The following is a 23,125-nucleotide window of genomic DNA, read 5'->3' as shown; positions in this document are numbered from 1 at the left end:
TAAATGGACTGGTCCATCATTCAATTTCGGCAGTAACACTTATTATTCAAATGGGTGTCCACTGAAAATTGGCTGACTGAATAACGACCAGTGCAGACCATGATCAGTCTGCACATCGCTGATCTTGGTCTGCACTGGTCGCAATGGCAGAATCACTTACCGCCAGCAGGTTAAAGGTTAACAAGTTATTGTTACAATTGTTAAATGTGAAGCTGTTGTATTTACTGTGTTTTGCACATTGCTTAAGCATAAAATGCAATATCCATGTCTCAGTAAGTTTGTACATACGTGTATCTTGCAAAACTCTTTCCCACCCTCCTAATGGATTCAGACAAAAATATCTCAGAGCCTCCAATATAAAAGTATACCGTTAAAATGTCTTACAACACAAAAACAATGTAAAATCCATTTTTATCTATAAAAGCACTGCAAATCAATGAGCTATAAAAACAAGAGCTGTGTGTAAGACAGAACGCTCAACTTTTCTCAGTGCTTGACTCAAAATTAGAGCTTTGCCAGTAAAAACTTTATAAAACTTTAAACAAACATTCTATGTTAAAAAGGAGCATAACTCTGACAACATTCAAACAAAGTTAAGGGGATTGTTTCTCCAAGTGTACACTTTGATAGTTAATAACTATTTAAGTTTCAAGTCAATAGCTTTGATAGTAACAGAGATATTTGACTTTATCAGAAACTTTAACAAAAAAAATTCTACATCAAAAAGGGGAATAACTCCATTAAAATTCAATCAGAGTTATGGGGATTGTTTCTCCTGGTGTAGACTTTGATAGTAGATAACTATTTTAAGTTTCAAGTCAATAGCTTTGATAGTAATAGAGATATCTGACTTTATCGGAAACTTAACAGAAAATTCTAAGTTAAAAAAAGGGCATAACTCCATCAAAATTCAAATCAGAGTTATGGTGATTGTTTCTCCTGATGCAGACTTTGATAGTAGGTAACTCTTTTAAGTTTCAAGTCAACAGCTTTGATAGTAACAGAGATATTGACTTAATCAAAAACTTTAACCAAAAATTCTATTGATAGTAAATAACTTTTTTAGGTTTCAAGAAAATATCTTTGATAGTAACAGAGATATTTGACTTTTATCAAAAACTTTAACCAATGGCGATGCCGACACCGGGGTGAGTGCAATAGCTCTACTTTTTCTTTGAAAAGTCGAGCTAAGAAATAGATCGGCAACTTGAAAGGCATACAGAGCAAATCTCGTCAGCATCACCTGGGAGCTGAATGAGATCTCCTTTTACCAGTGTATCAAATAGACAGCAGAGTAAAAATTTGTGTAGTGAAAAACTTTCTATTAGATCGTTTGTTTATAATGATAATGGTGTTTTTTTAATGTTAGCAGTATCTCCTACATGGGGAAGGACTGAATTGATGATTGGAAGTCTGAGAAATCAACAGTTGTTGTTTGAAATCTGGACCAGATTTGGTTTATTATGTGCTGGCCGTATCGCCAGTGTAATGCTTTAATAAGTGTCTGTTGATTTGATGAAGTCTGCAAACGTTTCAATAAGATAACGCGCTGACACCAGCTTACGCGAGATTATCTCCTGTTGCCATTCTGTGTATTTTATACTTCCTTGTGTAAATGGATGACTGCTCTACAATCTTTCAGTATAAGTAACATTCATAAGTAATATTCATTACAATATTTTGATACAACCCCAACAGATAATTCTGATCAAGACATGCCTTTCATATGACATAACTAAGCTCCTTTAGACCACATGCTCAATCTTACGTGAAACAAGAGTCATGACTGCCTTTAGTTACTAATATGACAAACATTCAACCACAGATATATGTCATGAAGCACATACCAGGAAAAGCAACGATTGTTTTAAATATCATAAAGAAAAAATATCAATATGACTGTGTCATATGATGTGGGGGATGACATGGAACATTTATTTTAAGTTTGGATTAAATCCCATCTAAAACAAAAGAGATATAGACAAAATGCATTAAAATAAACCTAAAATCTAAGTAAAACGAGAGCATAATTCATGAACAAGAGGGCCATGATGGCCCTATATTGCTCACCTGGTTAAATGGTTGCTATGAAGATTTGCATTTAAGCTTAACCCCGGGGTCATGATTTGAACAAACTTTGTAGAGATCCACTAGGCAATGCTACACACCAAATATCTAAGCTCTAGGCCTTCTAGTTTATTTCTAGACATTTTTTGGAAGATTTTCCTACGTACAATCATGTAACCCCTGGGGCGGGGCCAATTTGATGCCGGAGGTCATGATTTGAACAAATTTTGTAGAGGTCCTCTAGGCAATGCTACATGTCAAATATCTAAGCTCTAGGCCTTCTGGTTTATTTTTAGAAATTTTTTGGAGATTTTCCGATGTACAATTAAGTTACCGCTTGGGCTGGGTCAATTTTATCCCGGGGGTCATGATTTGAATAAAGTTTGTAGAAGTCTACTAGGCAATGTTACATATCAAATATCTAAGACCTAGGCCTTCTGGTTTATTTTAGCAAATTTATGAAGATTTCCCTATGTACAATCAAGTAACCCCTGGGGCTGGGTCAATTTGACCCTGGGGGGCCAAGATTTGAACAAATTTTGTAGAGATCCACTAGGCAATGCTACATGTCAAATATCTAAGCTCTAGGCCTTCTGGTTTATTTTTAGAAAATTTATGAAGATTTTTCTATGTACAATCAAGTAACCCCGTGGGGCGGGGTCAATTTGACCCCGGGGGTCATGATTTGAATAAATTTTGTAATAGTCTACTAGGGAATGCCACCAGTCTATTATCTTAGATCTAGGCTTTCTGGTTTATTTTTAGAATTTTTTTGAAGATTTTCCTATGTAAAATCAACTGACCCCTGGGGCGGCGTCAATTTAGACCACGGGGGTCATGACTTGAACAGATTTTGTAGAGGTCCACTAGGCAATGCTACATGTTAAATATCTAAGCTCTAGGCCTTCTGGTTTATTTTGAGAACATTTTTGAAGGTTTTCCTATGTAAAATCAAGTGACCCCTGGGGCGGGGTCAATTTTGACCCCGGGGGTCATGATTTGAAACAAATTTTGTAGAGGTCCACTAGGCAACGCTACAAGTTAAATATCTAAGCTCTAGTCCTTCTGGTTTATTTTTAGAAAATGTTTGAAAGTTTTCCTATGTAAAATCAAGTGACCCCTAGGGCGGGGTCAATTTTGAACCCGGGGATCATGATTTGAAAAAATTCTGTAGAGGTCCACTAGGCTATGCTACATGTTAAATATCTAAGCTCTAGGCCTTCTGGTTTATTTTTAGAAAAATTTTGAAGGTTTTCCTATGTAAAATCAAGTGACCCCTGGGGCGGGATCAATTTTGACCCAGGGGTCATCATTTGAAAACTTTTGTAGAGGTCCGATAGGCAATGCTACATGTCAAATATCTAAGCTCTAGGGCTTCTGGTTTTTGAGAAGAAATTTTTTTAAGATTTTCCTATGTAAAATCACATGACCCCTCGGGCGGAGTCAATTTTGACCCCGGGGTCATGATTTGAACAAACTTGGTAGAGGTCCACTAGGGAATGCTTCAGACCAAATATCTAAGCTCTAGGGCATCTGGTTTTTGCCATGGCAACCAGAGATCTTCATGGAATTCAATTCTTTGAACAATTTTTGTAGAGCTTCACCCAAAGAACATTCCTGTGAAGTTTGGATGAAATTGGCCTAGCTGTTTATGAGGAGATGTCGTTTAAAGTAAAAGTTTACCGACGGACAATGGACGATGGACGCCGGACGGTGAGTGATCACAATAGCTCACCCTGCGCCTTTGGCTGTGAGCTAAAAATTGGTACCAGAGATATGCCCCCAGTATCATATGATGTGGGTGATGATGTGGAACAACTATTTTAAGTCTGAATCAAATACATTCAGTAATAACTGAGATATGGTGCAAAGTGCACCAAAACTTTAAGCTAAACTTTTAAGTAAAAGTGGGGAGATAATTCATGAGATATTGGTGTGTTAGTTATGGCCCTCCTGCATTATCATGTGGGTGATAATGAGAACTAACTATTTTTGCGATAGTTATGGCCTTTCTGTGATATGATGTGGGTGATGATAGGAAATAACTATTTTAAGTTTGAAGCAAATTCATCAAGTAATTACTAGTGATGGGCCAACAATCGGCGACAATCGAATAATCGTCGGCGTTGCATTCATGAGCGCGACCGCCGACTTCACTTTTTCCCTGACCGATTAATTACTTGGCACCCCAAACAGATAATTTAGTTGTTTCTGACCTTTTTCTTTCTGGTATTTACGGTTCTTTGGGGCAGTTACGCCAAGGGAAACTACTCTACATAAAATGGCTTCCAAAGAAACTGAAGTCGTCTGTGATCACTCAGATTTTGGAAGATATATGGCTTTTACAAAATTAAGTCGGGAAAGACTTACGCAAGCTTATTAGCAACGGAATTTTCATTTTTTGCTTTTTTGGCATTAAAATCATTCCAGTCGTTAACTAAGGATTAATAAATAAGTTTAATTTAATAACACAGTATCACTGGAAAAGTCCCTTGTAAAATTAAGACGAGTACCTGTTTTGAAGTTTACTATCTTCACAAATACTTCACTTTTATGCCATTAACTTACTCGCGTTTATGAAGGGATACAAAAGAAATAGGATAATTGATGTCTGTGTTGTTCATTGTTTTAAGTAATGACATAAAACATACACTGTGAGGTGAACTTATAGATACGCAACTAGAGTAACCGATTATCCGATTAATCGAATCGGTTGGCTTGTCCGATTATGCCGATTAATCAGTTGGCAAATCTAACCGATTTGCCCATCACTAGTAATTACAGAGATAAAAAGAAAGTGCATCGAACCTTTTACCGAGGTAAAAGACGAACAACGGACGCGGATGCCTGATACAGTATGACAGCTCTCCATATACTCTGTAATGTCAATCTAAAAATGATCCTAGCAAAACTTGCTGATGACTTACACACTCAATCAATCACTCCTGTGAAATCTAGCCAGGGATTCTGGAGGTACAGAGAAAAGACAAGCTAAATGCAGATGGAAAAACAGCAAAGTCAAAAACATTATGTTGCCCATGAAAAGAGGAGACATGAGTGAGGGTACAGACTCCTAAAATGCATACAAGAACTGTTATAGAAAGTAGAATGATACCTGTACTGTAACCCTGCTGTCTGCTCAGGTGATCAAAGAATTTTGTACGACATGAAAACAAGGCTCCACATGTTGGACAACCAACCAACTTCTCCTGTGTGTGACTTTTGAAATGATCTTTTAATTTGTGTTTTGATTTCACCACAACGCTGCATCCTGTAAAATGAGGTAAAATCTAGTAAAATGTTAATGTACATTTAACAAGAGTATGTACACGAGTCACAAGCACCAGCTGCATAGATAACATTTACATCACTTTACTCCACTTCCAATTCTGGAAATTTCTTTTTTCACTTATTTCGACCATCTATGGAACAGCTTAGCCTACCATACACTAAAAACTTATAAGGAATATTTCCTGAGTTCTGCACAAGTTTTGAGATAAACAGTGCACAGTGAGGTTTCTTGCATAGTGACAGTTAACAACTCATAAATGTCAAAGAAATTACCAACTTCGCTATTATTCTTTTCATTTTTGATAATACCTTAGCTTTTCGTAATTAAAATGTTTAATATATAATAAAATGATCAGCATTAACAATGTGTACCTAGATAAAACGGGACAAGAAAAAATTAATGTTTTGAACAAACTTGAGAGAGTAAGAGGAAACAGTTTTAAATGGACACATATGACCAACAAGTGATGTTTTATAGATTTTATTATCACTAGAAACTTGAGCAAAGACCATACAAAGAATCTTGAGGCCAAGCTGTGTAATCAAGCAATTCCTGAGTGAGGAGAAGTTAATTAAATGCTTTTTTCTCTATTTTTAGCTCAGGCAGCCCCTAAAAGGAGTCAAGCTAAACCACTGAATAACATACAAGGAGGCTACAGATCAAGTTCCACCTAAGCAGGTGCTAGGGGGCGTGAGAGGTGTTGCACATTTCATTACCTCTCATAAACAGCTTCAATCAAACCGAGTCTGCTATTATTATGCTTGGTTGCATTCTATGCTTCCAAAGGGTCTTTTTACAGATTTTATTATTGATGAAAATCCAAGCAATGGTTAATAAGAATAAGTTGTTTTAAGCCTTTTCTATCTTAAACTCTGATGGCCATTAAAACATTTGAACAAATGTGAGAGAGGACTTTAAAACGATGTTACAGACCAACTTTGGTGAATATCCATTTAATGCTTCATTAGAACAAGTTGTTTAACGGTTTCTTCTATTTTTAGCTATGTTGGCCCAAAAAGGGTACAAGCCAAACCATCTGAACAAGATAGGGGACCATAACAGATGCAACATACCAAATTTTGTGATGATCCACAAAGTGGTTAATGAGAATAGTTTCTCCAAATGTTTTTCTATTTTGAACTCGGGCACAGAACCATTTCAACAATCTTGAGAATATGCAAGATACCAGGTTTCATAAAAATCTATCACATATGATTCTTAAGGTTTTTAAAGTTGTTTTTTCTATTTTTAGCTCTGGTGGCCACTTAAAGAGGCCAAGTCAAACTATTTCAACAAACATCAGAGTGGATCATACAAGCATTCTTCAAGACCAAGTTTGGTGAAGCTCCATAAAGCAGTTCATGACTAGAAACTATTTCTAGTTAACTTTACTAATTAAAGGTTTTCAACCCACTTAAGAATTTTGCTCAGGAGGAGTTTTTGTTATCATTCTAAGTCCCTCCTTCATCTGTCTGACAGCCTCAACATTTCATTCGAACATCCTGTTCTTTTCAAATACTGGTCAGAGTTACTCCAGACTTAGTCTATAGCATCCTGGCATACATGTCTGCTCAAATATTCCATCTGACTACACGAATGGGCCGGGTCGGAGGAAAAAATTGAAAAACCTTTAAATAGCTTCTTCTCATGAACCACTGTATGGATCTTCCCCAAACTTGATCTCAAACATCCATGGACGGAACTTCTTCAAAACGTTTCATATAGTTCCATCTGACTTAATGGCCACAAGAGTAAATTATTGAAGCAATAGGACCATAATGGCCCTAGATCACTCCTCTAACATTCGCAGCTGGATTGAATAATTTTGGAACAAGAAATAATGCTGTGAAACTCTAAAAAAACTATCCGGGCTTTAGCAAAGAAAATTTTCAAAGTGTTCCATAATCATATATGGAAAACTAGCCCCTCTAAGTCATGTGTTTTAACAGCAAAGTGCAATCCTACAGCCCTTGAAACTGTAGGGGACTAATAACTGGTAAGACTCCAGAACATGGGAAATAGAATATTATGATTTTGGGGAAAATGGCAGACAATGTAGCCATCTGGGATATTTACATTTTTGTAGTACAACTAAATTAACATCCTTTTGTTTTCACATTCTGATAAACAGCTGAACCAAATTTCATGCCTTTCCAATAGATATCACAATTTCATGAAACTAAGTCATCATATGACTGCACTAATAACCCTAGAAATTATTTGAGATATATTTTATTACCTTCCCAGTGACATTTGCAGCCACCTTGAACAGCATTACCATCAGGATAACCATCTGCGTGACTCTGTACATGGCGGTAAAACAACTCTGCATTCTCAAATCTAACCTGGTAATTTAATTTGAAACCCACTTATTATATACAAGACCTATGATCATACTCCTGGACTATATACTGATACAATATCTGTACAGTAAATTAACAACGTATAACCAAACAAGGATGATGTCCCATTCTATGTCATATGCCCTTTGAAAATTCTTGACAGAATAATATTATAAAGTCCAAACAAGCAGGAAATAACAGTCTTATATGGCTCACCAGAGGTTCACACCTCAAACCAGTTTAATAGAAAACATTTCTGTCAAATTGCTTTGAAAACTGTGACAAATTAAACTGATCTGAACAATCTAGGTATCAAAACTGAGCCAGCTGTTTCTGACACAGAAGAACTTACATGACATTGATCCCAACCACATTCAAGACATTCTGGCAGATCTGGTATTAGGTTCCTATTCCTTGAATCATACAAACAAGGCTGGCGTCCTGTCCTTTCTAGCAGAAGTGCACCAATACATTTAATCTTCACATGGAATGTATGGAAGTAGACATGCCGCAGGTAATCTGATGTCTCTCCATCAACATCTCCATTACACTCACGCCAGTAACAGTGCATATCTGTGCCAATTTCTTGAAAAAAATTAATAAAGCTGTTACATTACAATGAAATATAAAGATACATTATTCATTATTCAATATCAATATGTCAGTTGTTACTCTGGGGTGTATAATGATAACTAAAATCTGCCCCTACTCTAAAATAAACTGATAGAAAACCTTATACAATGCCAAAAGTTTGAAGAAGATCCATCAAGTGGTTCATGACACAAAGTTGTTTAGAGTTTTTTCAATAATATTTAGCTCTGGCAGACCCTATAAGGGGTCAACCTGAACTATTTGAACAAACTTGATAGAGGTCTATGCCTGGATGCTACTGACCAAATTTAATATAAATTCTAACCAGCAGTTTCAGAGGAGGAGATGTTTCAGTAAAACTGTTGACGGAGGGCAATATCTAATGGAAAACCATCCATCTACAAAGTTCAGCTTGACAAGCAACTGAGTATGTTTTTTTTGTCTGCACGCACTCCATTTTTACCTGCCCAAGGTAATAGGGCAATCCTTAAGGTCGAGCCCTGAATACTATATGTAAGCAAAGATCATCAGCTAATTAACAGTCATGCGAGGTTTGGTAACTCTAGCTGAAATACTTTTGTTTTCAATTTTGGATGTATAGACAGAATGATGAACAGCCGGAAAGACAATGCCAAAACAATATTTCTCTGCCTTCAGCAGGGATAATAACCTTATTCCTACCTGGTTCTAGCATTGCTCCGTTCTCGGACGTATACTGAAGATGTTGCATTAGATGCATAGTAACATGCTGAGTAAATGTGTTCATACAGTTAAACATCTCGTTACAGTCCCTCCATTCACACTGCAGAATCAATTCTTCAGGCTTGATGTTCACCACCGCTTTTCGTTCCACTCTAGGAGGCATTTTCCTAAAAAGGTGGAAAAATCTTTGTTCAAAATCATATTGGGTAGAGACTTACCCTAAGCCCATTTTACACATTTAGGGAAACAATCTGTTTATAGGGTGACACTGTTTGTCAATCATAATCCTATCTATGTCATATCAGTGCAATGGAAAAGTAAGCTATCTATGCAAAATGTGGTCTCTTTCATGTTCACAAGGCAAAAATGGCAAATTTTGACCCTTTAAGAGGCCATAACTCTGGAACCCATGATGGGATTTGGCCAGTTTTCAAAAGGAACCAAGATATTATGCCAATACAAATTGTGTGCAAGTCTGATTAAAGTTGATTGCAAAATGGTGTCTCTATCCTGTTCACAAGCCAAAAATAACAAATTTTGGCCCTTTTGGGGGCCATAACTCTGGAACCCATGATGAGATCTGGCCAGTTTTCTAAAAAGAACCGAGATATTATGCCCATACTAGTTGAGTGCAAGTTTGATTATACAAATACAAAATGTGGTCTCTATTGAGTTCATAAGGAAATTGTGGACGGACGGATGACAAAACGAAAGAGAGGGCCGTTTCTTTTGTTATATTCTTTAGTCTGAATAGGGGGCCCTGGCCCTTTAATCTTTTGTTAACGGATTGACGCTATTGTTCTCTTTTGTTCTTTTTATCGTTACATGGCCCTCTCTTTCTTTTCAGTTGACTGACAGACAAAGGGTGATCACAAAAGCTCACCCTGTCACTATGTGACAGGTGAGCTAAAAAGGAAAGAAGATAGATTATTGAAGATGAAGAGAGAATGAGAAGAAGAGAAGGAAAGGAAAAACAAGAGGGTCATGATGACCCCGGACTGCTCACCTGAGTAATATGAGCTACATGTTTCAAATGTCAAACTGATGATTTTTAGAAATTTTTTGGAAGATTTTCCGATGTACAATCAAGTAACCCCTGGGGCGGGGCCAATTTTACCCCTAGGTCATGATTTGAACGAAGTTTGTAGAAGTCTACTAGGCAATGTTACATATCAAAATATCTAAGATCTAGGCCTTCTGGTTTATTTTTAGCAAATTTATGAAGATTTCCCTATGTACAATCAAGTAACCCCTGGGGCTGAGTCAATTTGACCCTGGGGGGTCAAGATTTGAACGAATTTTGTAGAGGTCCACTAGGCAATGTTACATGTCAAATATCTAAGCTCTAGGCCTTCCGGTTTATTTTTAGAAAATTTTGAAGATTTTTTTTATGTAAAATCAAATCACCACATGGGGCGGGGTCATGATTTGAACAAATTTTATAGAGGTCCACTAGGCAATGCTACACATGAAATATCTAAGCTCTAGGCTTTCTTGATGGTTTTTAGAAAATCTTTGAAGATTTTCCTATGTAAAATCAAGTGACCCCTGGGGTCATGATTTGAACAAATTTTGTAGAGGTCCACTAAGCAATGCTACATGTCAAATATCTAAGCTCTAGGCCCTCTGGTTTATTTTTTTTTAAAATTTGAAGATTTTCCTATAGAAATCTATGTAAAATCAAGTGACCCCTGGGGCGGGGTCAATTTTGACCCCGGGGTCATGATTTGAACAACTTTAGTAGAGGTCCACTAGGCAATGCTACATATCAAATATCTAAGCTCTAGGGCTTCTGGTTTTTGAGAAGAAGATTTTTTAAGATTTTCCTATGTAAAATCAAGTGACCCCTGGGGTGGGGTCAATTTTGACCCCGGGGTCATGATTTGAACAACTTTAGTAGAGGTCCACTAGGCAATGCTACATGTCAAATATCTAAGCTCTAGGGCTTCTGGTTTTTGAGAAGAGGATTTTTTAAGAGTCATGATTTGAAAAAATTTGGTAGAGGTCCACTAGGCAATGCTTCACACTAAATATCTAAGCTCTAAGGCTTTTGGTTTTTGAGAAGATTTTTAAAGTTTTTTCTTTTGGTTGCCATGGCAACCACAGTTCTGCATGGAATTCAATTCTTTGAATACTTGTTGTAGTGCTTCACCCAAGGAACATTCCTGTGAAGTTTGGATGAAATTGGCCTAGCAGTTTATGATGAGATGTCGTTTAAAGTAAAAGTTTACCGACGACGGACAGTGAGTGATCAGAATAGCTCACCCTGAGCCTTTGGCTCTGGTAAGCTTAAAACGAGAGAAGACAAGAAGTTGGAACTTAAAAGGATCAGTAAGATAAATCAAGCAAACAGTATAAAAGAGGAGAAAGGTAGATGTGAACTACTCAGAAGACGACTATGATGAGAATGGAATGTGTCCTGGTTGTATGACTGCAGACGAATGGATCAACTGTTCTATGTGCCCGAGGAAATGACACATCTCTTGCATCAGTGACCTAGTTTTGTTTGAAATACCTCGGTTCCCTAGACAGCGAACTTATTCGTCCGGAACCTCTTCTCTAACCAAAATACCGTGCATAGGCTAGGGAACCGGAATTTTATAACACTGCCGAAATCCACGCTGTTTCTATAAGTAAATATCATGCATATTATTATATTAATTCTTCATTTTACCATTTCCTTCCATTTATCTACGTTTACTGTCTCCAAAAGTGTACTCACCACATATCGTGTCCGCCATATAAATTGGAACGAGGTAAACTAGTATGAAATAAAACTACTTTGTTGTTTTTAAATGTTATTTGTTTTAAACAGTGGTTAAATTATTTTTTAAAAAATAGTATTAATTTGTATTTGCGTCAATACATGTTTATAGATGTACAAACTATATTTGTAATTTAACTGCCATTTAAACTTCTTGCAGATTATCTGATCACTTTATATACTGGTCTGTAACACCTCAGCATTTACACGTTCAAAGATATATGATCAATACTAATCAAAAGAAATTACTTAGTTTGTTTTAATTGTTTCTTTTATCGTACTGTCCTGGCTGGCGACCACCAAATCAGGACGACCACCGAACCGGACAGTCCCGTAAACGCTTTATTTTGGTCTTTAACCTTCTTATCTATTTACCATCAAATGGACGTTTGATTTTCAACAACAAAGCAAAGTTACATCTAAGTTTTTTACAAGAAATGTTACATTTCATTTCGTCTGCACTCAAGAAGCATGTTTACATGCTGGGGAAAGCCGGAAGTGGCGTGGTGCGCAGTATCTCTGTAGGGTCCCGCCATTAAATCTAAAGCCCCATGCAAATTTGAGGTAAGCAGACGAGACATTTAGTAAACATTTAAACCGGAGAAATACAGCTTTGATAATTTAGTGCATGATTTTAATACACCCTTAAACAAATATCCACTTTGAAAAATTAAATTTTAAAAGATTTTGTCAGGAGAGATGCAATCGGACTATTCATTCAAGAGAGGTAATTTTATGACTCAGACACTGTACAACCACTTTCCCTTGGTCGAAAATAAAGTTTAATTCAATGTTGAACGTAAATTGAAAATCAATAAAGTCTCAACTTGCTGTCCGTAAATATGGTACTGTTTGACCTTAAAACGTGATTTGGTTGCCCTTCATTCAGGCCTCAAAAAAGTACTTGACCTAATTTTAGAAGTTAACAAATTAGCTCTTTAGTTGGGAGGAGAACCTAGCTTATTTTCATGTGAAATTTCAACACTAGATCTATCTATCTCCCAATTTATCGTGAAAATTATGCCAAAAGTGTCCGATTGTAGGACGCTAGCCAGTACCATTTAAGTTTATATTTCAAGTTAATTTCGGCTTGCTCCAATGCCGACGATTTCCGCATTCATTAGTACATGTTTATCTTCCAGTATGGGGGAGAGTATGCGGCGAGTACACTTTTGGAGACACAGTAATAAAGAAAATTGAAAAGGCATATAGCTAGCTTGATGAAATGGAGTAAATAATTAAGATAATAACATGCAAGCCACTTTCCAAAAGAAACAAAGTGAATTTCGACAGCTTTTGCATAGAAATGAAATTCCGGTTCCCTAGCCTATGCATGGTATTTTGGTTAGAGAACCGGTTCCGGACGAATAAGTTCGCTGTCTGGGGAACCGATTCCGTTCTCCAGCCACTGCCAAAAAAAAAATATTTGGCAAAAGTTGGAGTCAGAGGAGCCAATATTGGTGCCAAAGGAAGATGGGAAATGAAAGTTCATTTTACCTGCATAATTTATAAACTACATGAACAAAAACAATTTCTTAAATTCAAGTTCATTTCATTCACTTTGTTAAAATAAATGTTTGTTACCTGCAGTGTGACAAGGCGCGAACGCGTAAGTAATCTGGGGTACGCCTATAGTGCGCAATGGAGATAAAGTGCGCAATGGTGCGAAATGGAAGTAAAGTGCGCAATGGAGTCAATTTTTTTTAGGAATGATTATTTATTTAAAAGAAATATCATTGGAAGGGTAATTAAATAATAATAATTAAAAAGGAAACACAACCATCAAATAATTATATATTTTTACATGTTATTTTAATATATTTATACTAAGTTTAAACGTATTTGAATGATATATATGATGTTAAAAATATACAAACATATGAATTTAATAGATTTGAAAGTAATCATTTACAACATGCTGCAAATCGTAAATGCAGTTTAATTTCAAATTTTTCTTAAACAGAAATGATATATTTAAAAGAAACAATGTGATGAAAACATAGCAAAAACATTTAGATTTCATACATTTTTAAACATATAATATATGTCATATATGCGCGGCTCTAAGTCTTTTTTAAACTTAATAACAATCATAAAAAAAATTTTCTATATCAATATTTCCTGAAGTACAGACAAAGTTCAGAACAACAAACAACTGAATTTAAACAAATAAATTACGTTAGAACAATATACACAAACATTTCATTCTAGATAGATTCGAACCCATAATTTAACATTTTGAAAAAATTATAGACAGACAGACAGACAGACATACAGATATATTTATTTCACCTATGGTATTATACAATACTACGTTAATAGATAGTTTTATTTCTCTAAACAATTTTCCCAAAAAGGTTATAAATTATATGTTAAACATACAAACACGCGAATTTGAAACTCATTATTAAAACATGCTAAAAGTCTACTAGTTTAATATCAATTGTAAAATGGAAGACTTACTTAATTACTCTTTTATATATTAAAAGACATTATACAGCGATAATTAGATCAATAAACACGTGCGCTCTTTCTTGATGTAACCAATTAAAATAGCGTGAAGCACAAATATCTGATATGTGCCTATTTTTTTTAAAGAATTTTCACGACAATTCCATTATTTCAAACAAGTTTACACAATAATAATCTTTCCTATACAACGACTATACAATAGAATTGATTGATTTTTTAAGTCGGCAGTTATATAAGGTGCGGATGTCTCTAAATTGCTTTTTGTACTTTTAGCATGTGTAAATGTTGAGTTCTGCTCAACCCGGGGCTAGAGGGCGTGGACGGTAGCATGCATTTCCACTACCCTCCATGAACAGGCTCAATCAAACCGAGCCTGCAACATTTTCGTTTTTGTTGTGTTGAGCGACCTGTGAAGTTTCCACTTCTTTCTATTTTATAATTATAATTATGATACATCTATTATTTAATTGCAATAGCATTTACCGAGAGTAAATAAAATCTTTCAAACAATTTTAAACAGACAACTGTGAGTGTTTTCTAAATATTCATCCAATTATATAGATAAGATAAGAAATATAAAATGATATGTTTAACAACAATAGTATGGTACATAATTTATAAACAAAACAAAAAATATTTACACACTGCTCAGTAAACCTATGACCCTTTATTTATAATGTATTAACATTTTTCAGAATAATTTGTACTTGTATATCTAAGAAAGGCGATAATACAACTTGGAACAATCGTAGCATTAGGATATTTAATCTCAAAACTTACTTAATTACTTTTTTATACATTAAAAGACATTATACAGCGATAATTAGATCAATAAACACGTGCGCGCTTTCTTGATGTAACCAATTAAAATAGCGTGAAGTACTTACCAGATGCGTGACCCAATCAGTTAGCATAGGTGTGATAATCCTGATAATTCAATTATACACCTTAATCAGTCGGCAGCTTATTTTATATAGAGCAATAAAAGGGTTATTAAAATTCGTTAAAGTTATAATTATGATATATCTATCATTTTATTACAATATTATTTACCGATATTAAATTAAGTAAAACTATTTTAAACAGAAAATCTGTAGCTGGGAGTATTTTTTTTAAAAAAAATCAAATTATCGCTCCTAATAGAATGTTTCCATTGCGCACTTTGCCTCCATTGCGTGTCAGTGATTAGCACAAATATCTGTTATGTGCCTATTATTTTTTTTTAAGAATTTTCACGACAATTCCATTACTTCAAACAAGTTGACACAATAATAATCTTTCCTATACAACGATTATACAATAGAATTGATTGAATTTTTTAAGTCGGCAGTTATATAAGGGTTATTATTAATGATAGATATAATTATAATTATAATTATGATACATCTATTATTTTATTGCAATAGCATTTACCGAGAGTAAATAAAATCTTTCAAACAATTTTAAACAGACAACTGTGAGTATTGTACTAAATATTCATCCAATTATCGCTCCTAAAAAGGTTTTTTGCGCACTTCACCTCCATTGCGCACAATTTGAATTAGCACAAATATATGCTGCTTGTGTGCCATTTTCATTTCTTGGCACATTAACTATAGCCAGCAAGTTTAATCTGTGGTGTGCTTGACTAAAGTTTTCAGATTACCGTCTGGTAACCGGACACGTAGTCTGTAGTCGTCCTAGACTCTTCCAAAGAAGTATAAAACACATTTATTTTTATAGCTCTTTGACTCTTCTACGCGTTAAATACTACATATTAACTGTATTCGCTAAGACAGATCAGTGTAACAGACTATAGTCGTCCTAAAAGCGTCCAATAATATATTATTTTATGGATATGGAGTATATTAAATATGTAATCAAACTTTTGTGCTACTTCAAAATGTAATGGTATTGAGGGGTAAAGATTAACCTTTTACACAAAATATACGCCAAAGTAGTGGTCATTTTAAAATAATTTATGGCTTTAACTCATCTTAGGGAATCCATAGACCAAAAAATCTTTCTTTTCCGAAGATGACGTATGCCTTTCAATGTACGTGATCATAATTTAGCTGATTTAGGTGTATACGACAAATTGCTATGTAGTTAAATTTTGAGAGGAACCTAAATGAAAGACTCAAGGGAGAAGAAGGAAAATAATTCTATAAGTCTTGTCTTCGATTCTTATCCTTTCCTGTGTTGCTTTGATTAAAGTATGACACATCTGCTGATGTATGTACTTTATTTTAGGAATAGATATGTTTAAACTGAGACCCAGAGAAGAAATATCACTAGACTCTCTCTCTCTCTCTTCAGTTGAAGATCGTTTTGCCTATTAAAAACGTGAAGCAAGAATATCTAAATATGTACCACAGAAGCAAATTGGCCATAAATCATTATTTCCCTGGGTTACTGAGGAAATATCAAAGTTTATCAAATCTGACAAACAGTAAAGAAAAACAGACCTAACCATGAGCAGTGGAGTAAATTCAATAAAATAGGGTCTCATAAAAACTAGCATAAAAGAATTATACAGTACATTCATAGAAAGCGTACTTGACGTTGGTGATTCTAATAAAACAAACACACAGGGTACATAAGATCAGGCATAGCATTCTAATAGAACTGAGGCATGATATTGCAGACATCATAACCGTTCACTTTCAGAAATCTTATCATCTTGTGGTATCCCGCATGACTGGATCTAGACCAACGTACGCCCCGTGCATAAGAAAGATGACAGCAGTGACCAGATTACTAACGGCCAATTTCTCTCACCTGTAAAACCCTGGAACATATAGTTTCTTCCATATATACCCACACTTCAACTCTATTAGTATACTGCTCTGATCTTCAACATGATTTTAGAGAGAAGCGTTCCTGCATAACACAGCTGATTGAAAATACAACTACAATCTCATTCTCATTCTTCTTGACTTTATTAAGGCTTTTGACAAGATAAATAATCTCAAAAAAGCACACTCTCCAAGAACGTGGCGTCTCTTCTCAAATCTTAAACTGAACATACTGCGTCTTGAAGCTAGACTGTCATCATAGATAATGATTATTCTACAGGAGTACCTGTTACTTCCGGGGGGGGGGGACTAGGGCTCTGTTCTTGGGTCCCTCTGCTTTCTCATTTATATTAATCAGCTACTTTGCGTCAAGTTCGACTCTTTGCCGGTGATACTGCGGTCTGTCTAACTATCGTCTTACTCTGAGATTTCCAGTATTTACAGATATGTCTGACCAGCTAATATGTGAGACCCTTGTATGTGTAGATTAATCAATTGTATTGGTATGAAGCATTTATAACGGTTCTTACTTTTTTGTTTTGACTATGTCTATTGTATTTGGAGTAAACGTTTGTAAAGGTCATAATTTTTCGTTTTGACTATGACCATTATATTTAGAGTAAACGTTCAGTACTTTCGTTCATTCATACTTAATCTTTATCCTAAACTTCTAATATAGTCTGGTCTATTAATCCATTTGGGTGGTACCTCTTTTTATTCAAAATGGTGTTCACTGAAAATTTACTGACTAGATCGCAAAGACTTCAGACCAAGATCAGACTGCACATCTGTAATAAAAAATTATCCTGTTATTTTCTTTGTAATACTGAAAACTTCAAACAGAATGATGTTTAAATCTATTATTGCCATTAAATGAAATTTGAAAAATGTCGGTTATTTATTTTGTTGTTTCACTGAATTAATTTCACATACCATTAGTTTTTCAACTATGATGTATTGTTTGTAAAGTTAATTTTCTTATGTGTGTTATATTTATTGTTTAGATAAGTATGTGTCAAATTCATACGTGTTATGCTCCATTTATAAAATACATTGTAATGACATTTTATCATTTGTAAATAAAGTGGACTTTCATCATTATGCTGTAGTAGTAGTAAATTAAAAAGATGACAAAAAAGGTTGTTGTTGTATTATATACTATGTATCAAATCAATAATTTAAAATGGAAAATTAACACAATATTTAGAACTATTCATACTGTTACGTCAAAGGGAAACGTTCGCTTGTTGCTTACAATACTAAAGATAACAGAAAACAAACTAGCACAATTAACAATAAGAAAGTTTATTTTGAAAAATAACAATTCAAATATCTTGAGAATGTTAACTAGTATAAAATTCAATTCTAATATCCAAGAATAGTCCAAATCCTGTTCTTGCCAAATTTAAATACAGTCAGATTGTACCAGATAATATAAAACAACTTTGTTCTATTTTCTTAAGATTAAAACAGCTGTACAGGTATGATTTCCCAGTAAAGCCAAAATGCTCCAAATCTCTCATGTTTTATCTATCTTACTGCTATCATTGTCAGCAGATGTTGAACTCAATCCTGGTCCTGGTACTATCTATCCATGTGGAAGCTGCCACCTCCAGGTTCTGGACACAGATCAAGCACTGGAATGTGATTAATGCTAAAGGTGGCACCACATTGCCTGCCAAGGTGTAGGGGATAACATGTACAACAAATTCCTCAATCTTGACGTCTCATTTTCATGGTTGTGCTCTCACTGTGATTCAGTAAACATATGAAGCCTCTCCAGCCCTTGCACATCCCCCACCAGAAATCACAACTTTTTTTCTCCGCTTTCACATAGTAGCCCAGAGTCAGGTCCCACCAGGTCAACCTCCAAAGTTAAAAATACCCCTCCACCACATGCTAATCTAAAGGTAATGTATCTGAACTGCCAATCTATAGTCAATAAAAAACATGAATTCTGTGTCCTACTTGACACTCAAAATCCAGACATCGTCATAGGAACTGAATCTCGACTACCAAAGACCACCGCACAAGTGAGATATTACCCTCTTCATTAGGAAATACCCCATTTCGCAAAGATGGGCTTTCAGGTAAAGGTGGTGGCGTTTTCATTCTGGTCAAAAACAAATATACTTCATCAGTGCAGCAACAACTCAGTACACAGTGTGAACTGCTATGGGTCAAAATAAATATGAATGCCTCTCAGTCTCTATATGTTGCTGCCTACTACAGACCAAAGGAAAATGATCTCATGAGTCTTATTGAGCTCGATAGGTCACTGGAACTCTCCAGACCCCTTAAGGGCACCAAGTGGATTTTGGTGATTTTAAACCCCCCAATCTCACCTGGAACTCTGACCACATACTCATAATGAAACCAAACAGTACAAACTCCCAATCCTATAACAAACTCCTTGAAATTATTGATGACTACAACTTAACACAAATGGTTAACACTCCCACACGAAATGATAACATACTTGACCTATTCTTAACAACAAACCCAACATTAGTCACCACAGTATCTGTCCTAACAGGTATCTCAGACCATAACATAGTCATTACCCAGGCCCGACTTAAACCCTACATAAACAAGCAAGTCCCCAGAAACATTCCATTATTCAAAAAAGCTAAATGGGATAATTTCAAACAATTTATAAACAGTTCTAAGGTCAATCTCTTGAAAGATGCAGAGGGTATCCCAGTCGAAGACCTCTGGATCAGGCTTAGACTCCTATTACAAGAAGGCATATCCAAGATTGTCCCGATGAAAAAAATAGGTACAAAGCAGTTCCTCCCATGGGTCACCCAAGATATAAAACGTTTAATCAGAAAAAGGGACAAACTGCTTCAAAAGGTCAAGTTGCACAGTGGTCAAAATAAGTATTGCCGGCAATTTAAAACCATTAAACACCTCTGTCAGTATACTGGTTATATGACCTAGGGAAGTGCCTACGCCTTTAGTATCTTGAACAATGGTTTGGGTCCAATCGCTAAGGTGACTATGTCTTAGACTAGCTGACAAACGATGTAGAATGTCCTTTGTTAAAACGTAAAGCTGGTGAGACCAAATATCTCAGATATAGAATTTTCCTCTGGCTACCTTGCCTAAATGATTCGTGTACCAATGATTCGTAAATGATTTTAATTATGAGCTAGTCAATTTCAGGGATCAGGCAAATAAATAAATATTTCAAACTAACAATTTCCACTTAGCTCAAACTCCTATAGGCTGGAGACTCTATACTTGACTGGTCTTTTTGTTGAAGTTCCTGTCAGACAATGTCTTTGAATCAACAACATACGAGTCCTATCGCATAGATGCTCGGCCTCTGTCCTCTCAAACTCTATAAAATTGCCCTGACTCCTGGATACTCAGCGCCTATATGCTATCATATGTAGCATTCAACTACCATATAGGTATTATCCCCGATGCCTTGGCTGTACTTCTCCCATAATGCTGAACCGTCTATAAGCCGGAACTCTCCTACTATCTCAGAAGATTACCAAACTCTGGGTCTCTGCCTCAGCTTCCCGATGCTCAGCTTATATATGCTATCGTATATAGCATTCAACTACCCTTAAGGTAAAACTCCTATGTGCTGGCCCTATAGCTCGAAACCTTATCGAAATTCTGCTACTCTTCTTTAGTCTAAAAAGTTCCAAAGTCTTCTTTTTAATAATTTATCCGCCCTGACAGGGTAACTGCAATAGTCTCCTTCTCAAAGTACTGGGATAAATTATTAGTTGAATCCTCGATGTGACTTCTTCAACCGCTGGATACCGAATGAGCTCTCTGTCATCCATCTATCTATTTATACCCCAGCAAACGTGCTATTTTTAAAACTTGTTTCTGATTGGTCCAAATCTAAACATAACGTCTTACAACGAGTACCTGCTCTATTAAATGTCCGGTTCCTTTTAACTATTGTATATGACTCAATGTGTGATGCTGGGATCCAGCTATCGACATAATGAACCCAAATCAGCCACAAATGACCTAAAGTTTATTATTAACAGCAATTCAACAATAATTATAACAAAGATAGCATGAAAAGGGAGTCGAGCACTATCTGTGCTTATGCGTTACGTTAGCAATACATTAATTATACAAATTATTCTGATATCCTCATACAACAAAAAATAGGTTATCTTACGAAACATACACTGAAAACATTCTTGACATCCAACATACAGACAACACGCACTTTTCCAAATTCAACACTAAGAAACTTTACTCACTCATAAAAAATGCCAGACAGGACAACTACGGTATTACTCCACTAAAAGATCATAATTAACTCAGAATGCATTGGAAAAACAAACATCCTGAATAAACAGTTTCAGTCTGTTTTTTCGGGAGTTTCTGCACTCTCACTGACCCAACTATGTAAGAATGCCCTCGGTAAAACCAGATACCCGATTATGAATGATATCGTCATTGACCCCAGAGGTGTCCTGAAACTTCTCCAAAACCTAAAGGTGGATAAGGCTGCTGGCCCAGATCTGATAAAGCCCATTGTTCTTAAGGAGCTCCGATATGAGATCCTTGACATAGTATCACTGATATTCCAAAGATCCCTAAATACTGGTCAACTTCCATCTGAATGGACGAAGGCAAATGTAGCCCCTCAGTTCAGAAAAGGTGTTACAAGTGACCCAGCAAATTATAGGCCCATATCCCTAACATGTGTTCTATGCAAACTCCTAGAACATATTATTGCTTCTAGCCTATCCACACACTTCTCCAAACACAACATTCTATATGAGCTGCAACACGGGTTCCGGGAAAAACGGTCCTGTGAGACCCAGCTAATAGAACTTGTTGATGAAATATCAAGGAATCTTTCCTCAGGTAAACAAACCGACCTTATCCTGCTAGACTTCAGTAAAGCCTTTGATAAGGTCAACCACATTAAATTACTATTCAAACTCCAAGACATGGTGTCTCCAAACAAATCGTGTCTTGGATCAGCTCCTTTCTAATTGGTAGATCCCAGTCTGTCGTGGTCAACGGTCATATGTCTGATCAAGTTCCTGTCACATCCGGGGTCCCCCAGGGCTCTGTCCTGGGGCCCCTGCTCTTCCTACTGTACATAAACGATCTCCCTGACACAGTCACCTCCCAGGTACGGCTATTTGCAGACGACACAGCCGTGTACCTTGCAGTTACCTCCCTCACAGATTGCCAAAGGTTACTCCCTCAGTCTCCGCCAAATTCACGTCAACTCGGACTTCTTTAAATTCTCCTTCTTCCCCCACACCACAGTCCTGTGGAACAGGTTACCCCCGCATATTGCGACTCTGCCTGATCTTGAATCCTTCAAGCAGGCAGTGGCCCTGTTCCAGTATTAAATATAGCAGTTGTTTTTAACCTTCTTTTATTCTACTGTTTTTAACATTTTAACAATCATGCTATGTCTTATATTCTTACTATGCCTGGAAGTCTTCTTCCAGTTTTACTTTTATCTGCACTAACACCCGGCGTGCACCCTGCCCATAATGCTCGCAAGAAGCGTGAGGCAGTAAACATAGATAGATAGTATTAATTCCAAATTTCACACAGAATGCAAACTGAATTCAGTATATCCAAAGAATATATATCCTCTCTTATCCATCGAATGTTAAAGGTCCAAACTTCTAACATTTTGTAATACTAAGAAATACAGGAAAGTGGCTGAACCTTCTGGAAAACTATAGAATACAAATAACGTGTTGACATATATGATTTCTCGAAACTATGGTATGCTCAACAGTAAACAATAGGTCATCAATATTCAAAATAAATTAAAATAACGATTAAGTGAAACATATGGGGATTGACTTACAAGATACAAGATACAAGAAGATTTATTTAACGTCGGATAAGTATAAAACATATAACACTAGCTTAAAGCTATTTTCCGACAAACACATGTAAATAAGCCCAACATAAGTAAAACAGCTGTAGCAATACATAAAACAAAGTATCTATTTGAGAAATCTTGTCTATTAAATCCATAACTGCTATCATAATATGCAATTAACACCATTCTAAAATTCAAATTGATTTCCCTATACATATTCTGTATATTAGCTAGGGTTATAAGGTATATGTACGGTACGGGTACGGTACGGGG

The 23,125-nt window shown here is 35.9% G+C and overlaps 1 protein-coding gene across 2 annotated transcripts in view; it reads right to left on the bottom strand.

Annotated features, from left to right (window-relative positions):
* Positions 1 to 13,377, bottom strand: part of LOC123559637 (histone H4 transcription factor-like) — a 43,291-nt gene extending 29,914 nt beyond the window's left edge. Inside the window, exons 1-5 of one of the 2 annotated variants that reach the window (XM_045351608.2) lie at positions 13,343 to 13,377; positions 8,974 to 9,161; positions 8,054 to 8,286; positions 7,599 to 7,704; positions 5,183 to 5,338 (exon numbers count right to left, since the gene is read on the bottom strand). In XM_045351608.2, coding sequence (XP_045207543.2) covers positions 5,183 to 5,338; positions 7,599 to 7,704; positions 8,054 to 8,286; positions 8,974 to 9,157 — 679 coding nt within the window. In that variant the 5' untranslated portion in view covers positions 9,158 to 9,161; positions 13,343 to 13,377. Of the gene's footprint in view, positions 1 to 5,182; positions 5,339 to 7,598; positions 7,705 to 8,053; positions 8,287 to 8,973; positions 9,162 to 11,509; positions 11,535 to 13,342 lie in introns of those variants that run through there. The other variant, XM_053552527.1, reaches the window with a different exon arrangement.
* Between the last annotated feature and the right edge of the window lie 9,748 nt (positions 13,378 to 23,125).

The sequence above is a fragment of the Mercenaria mercenaria genome, chromosome 10 (assembly GCF_021730395.1).
Source record: "Mercenaria mercenaria strain notata chromosome 10, MADL_Memer_1, whole genome shotgun sequence".
Lineage (NCBI taxonomy): Eukaryota > Metazoa > Mollusca > Bivalvia > Venerida > Veneridae > Mercenaria > Mercenaria mercenaria.
Note: the sequence above shows the minus strand (reverse complement) of the source record. Positions and strands in the feature narration are given on the sequence as shown.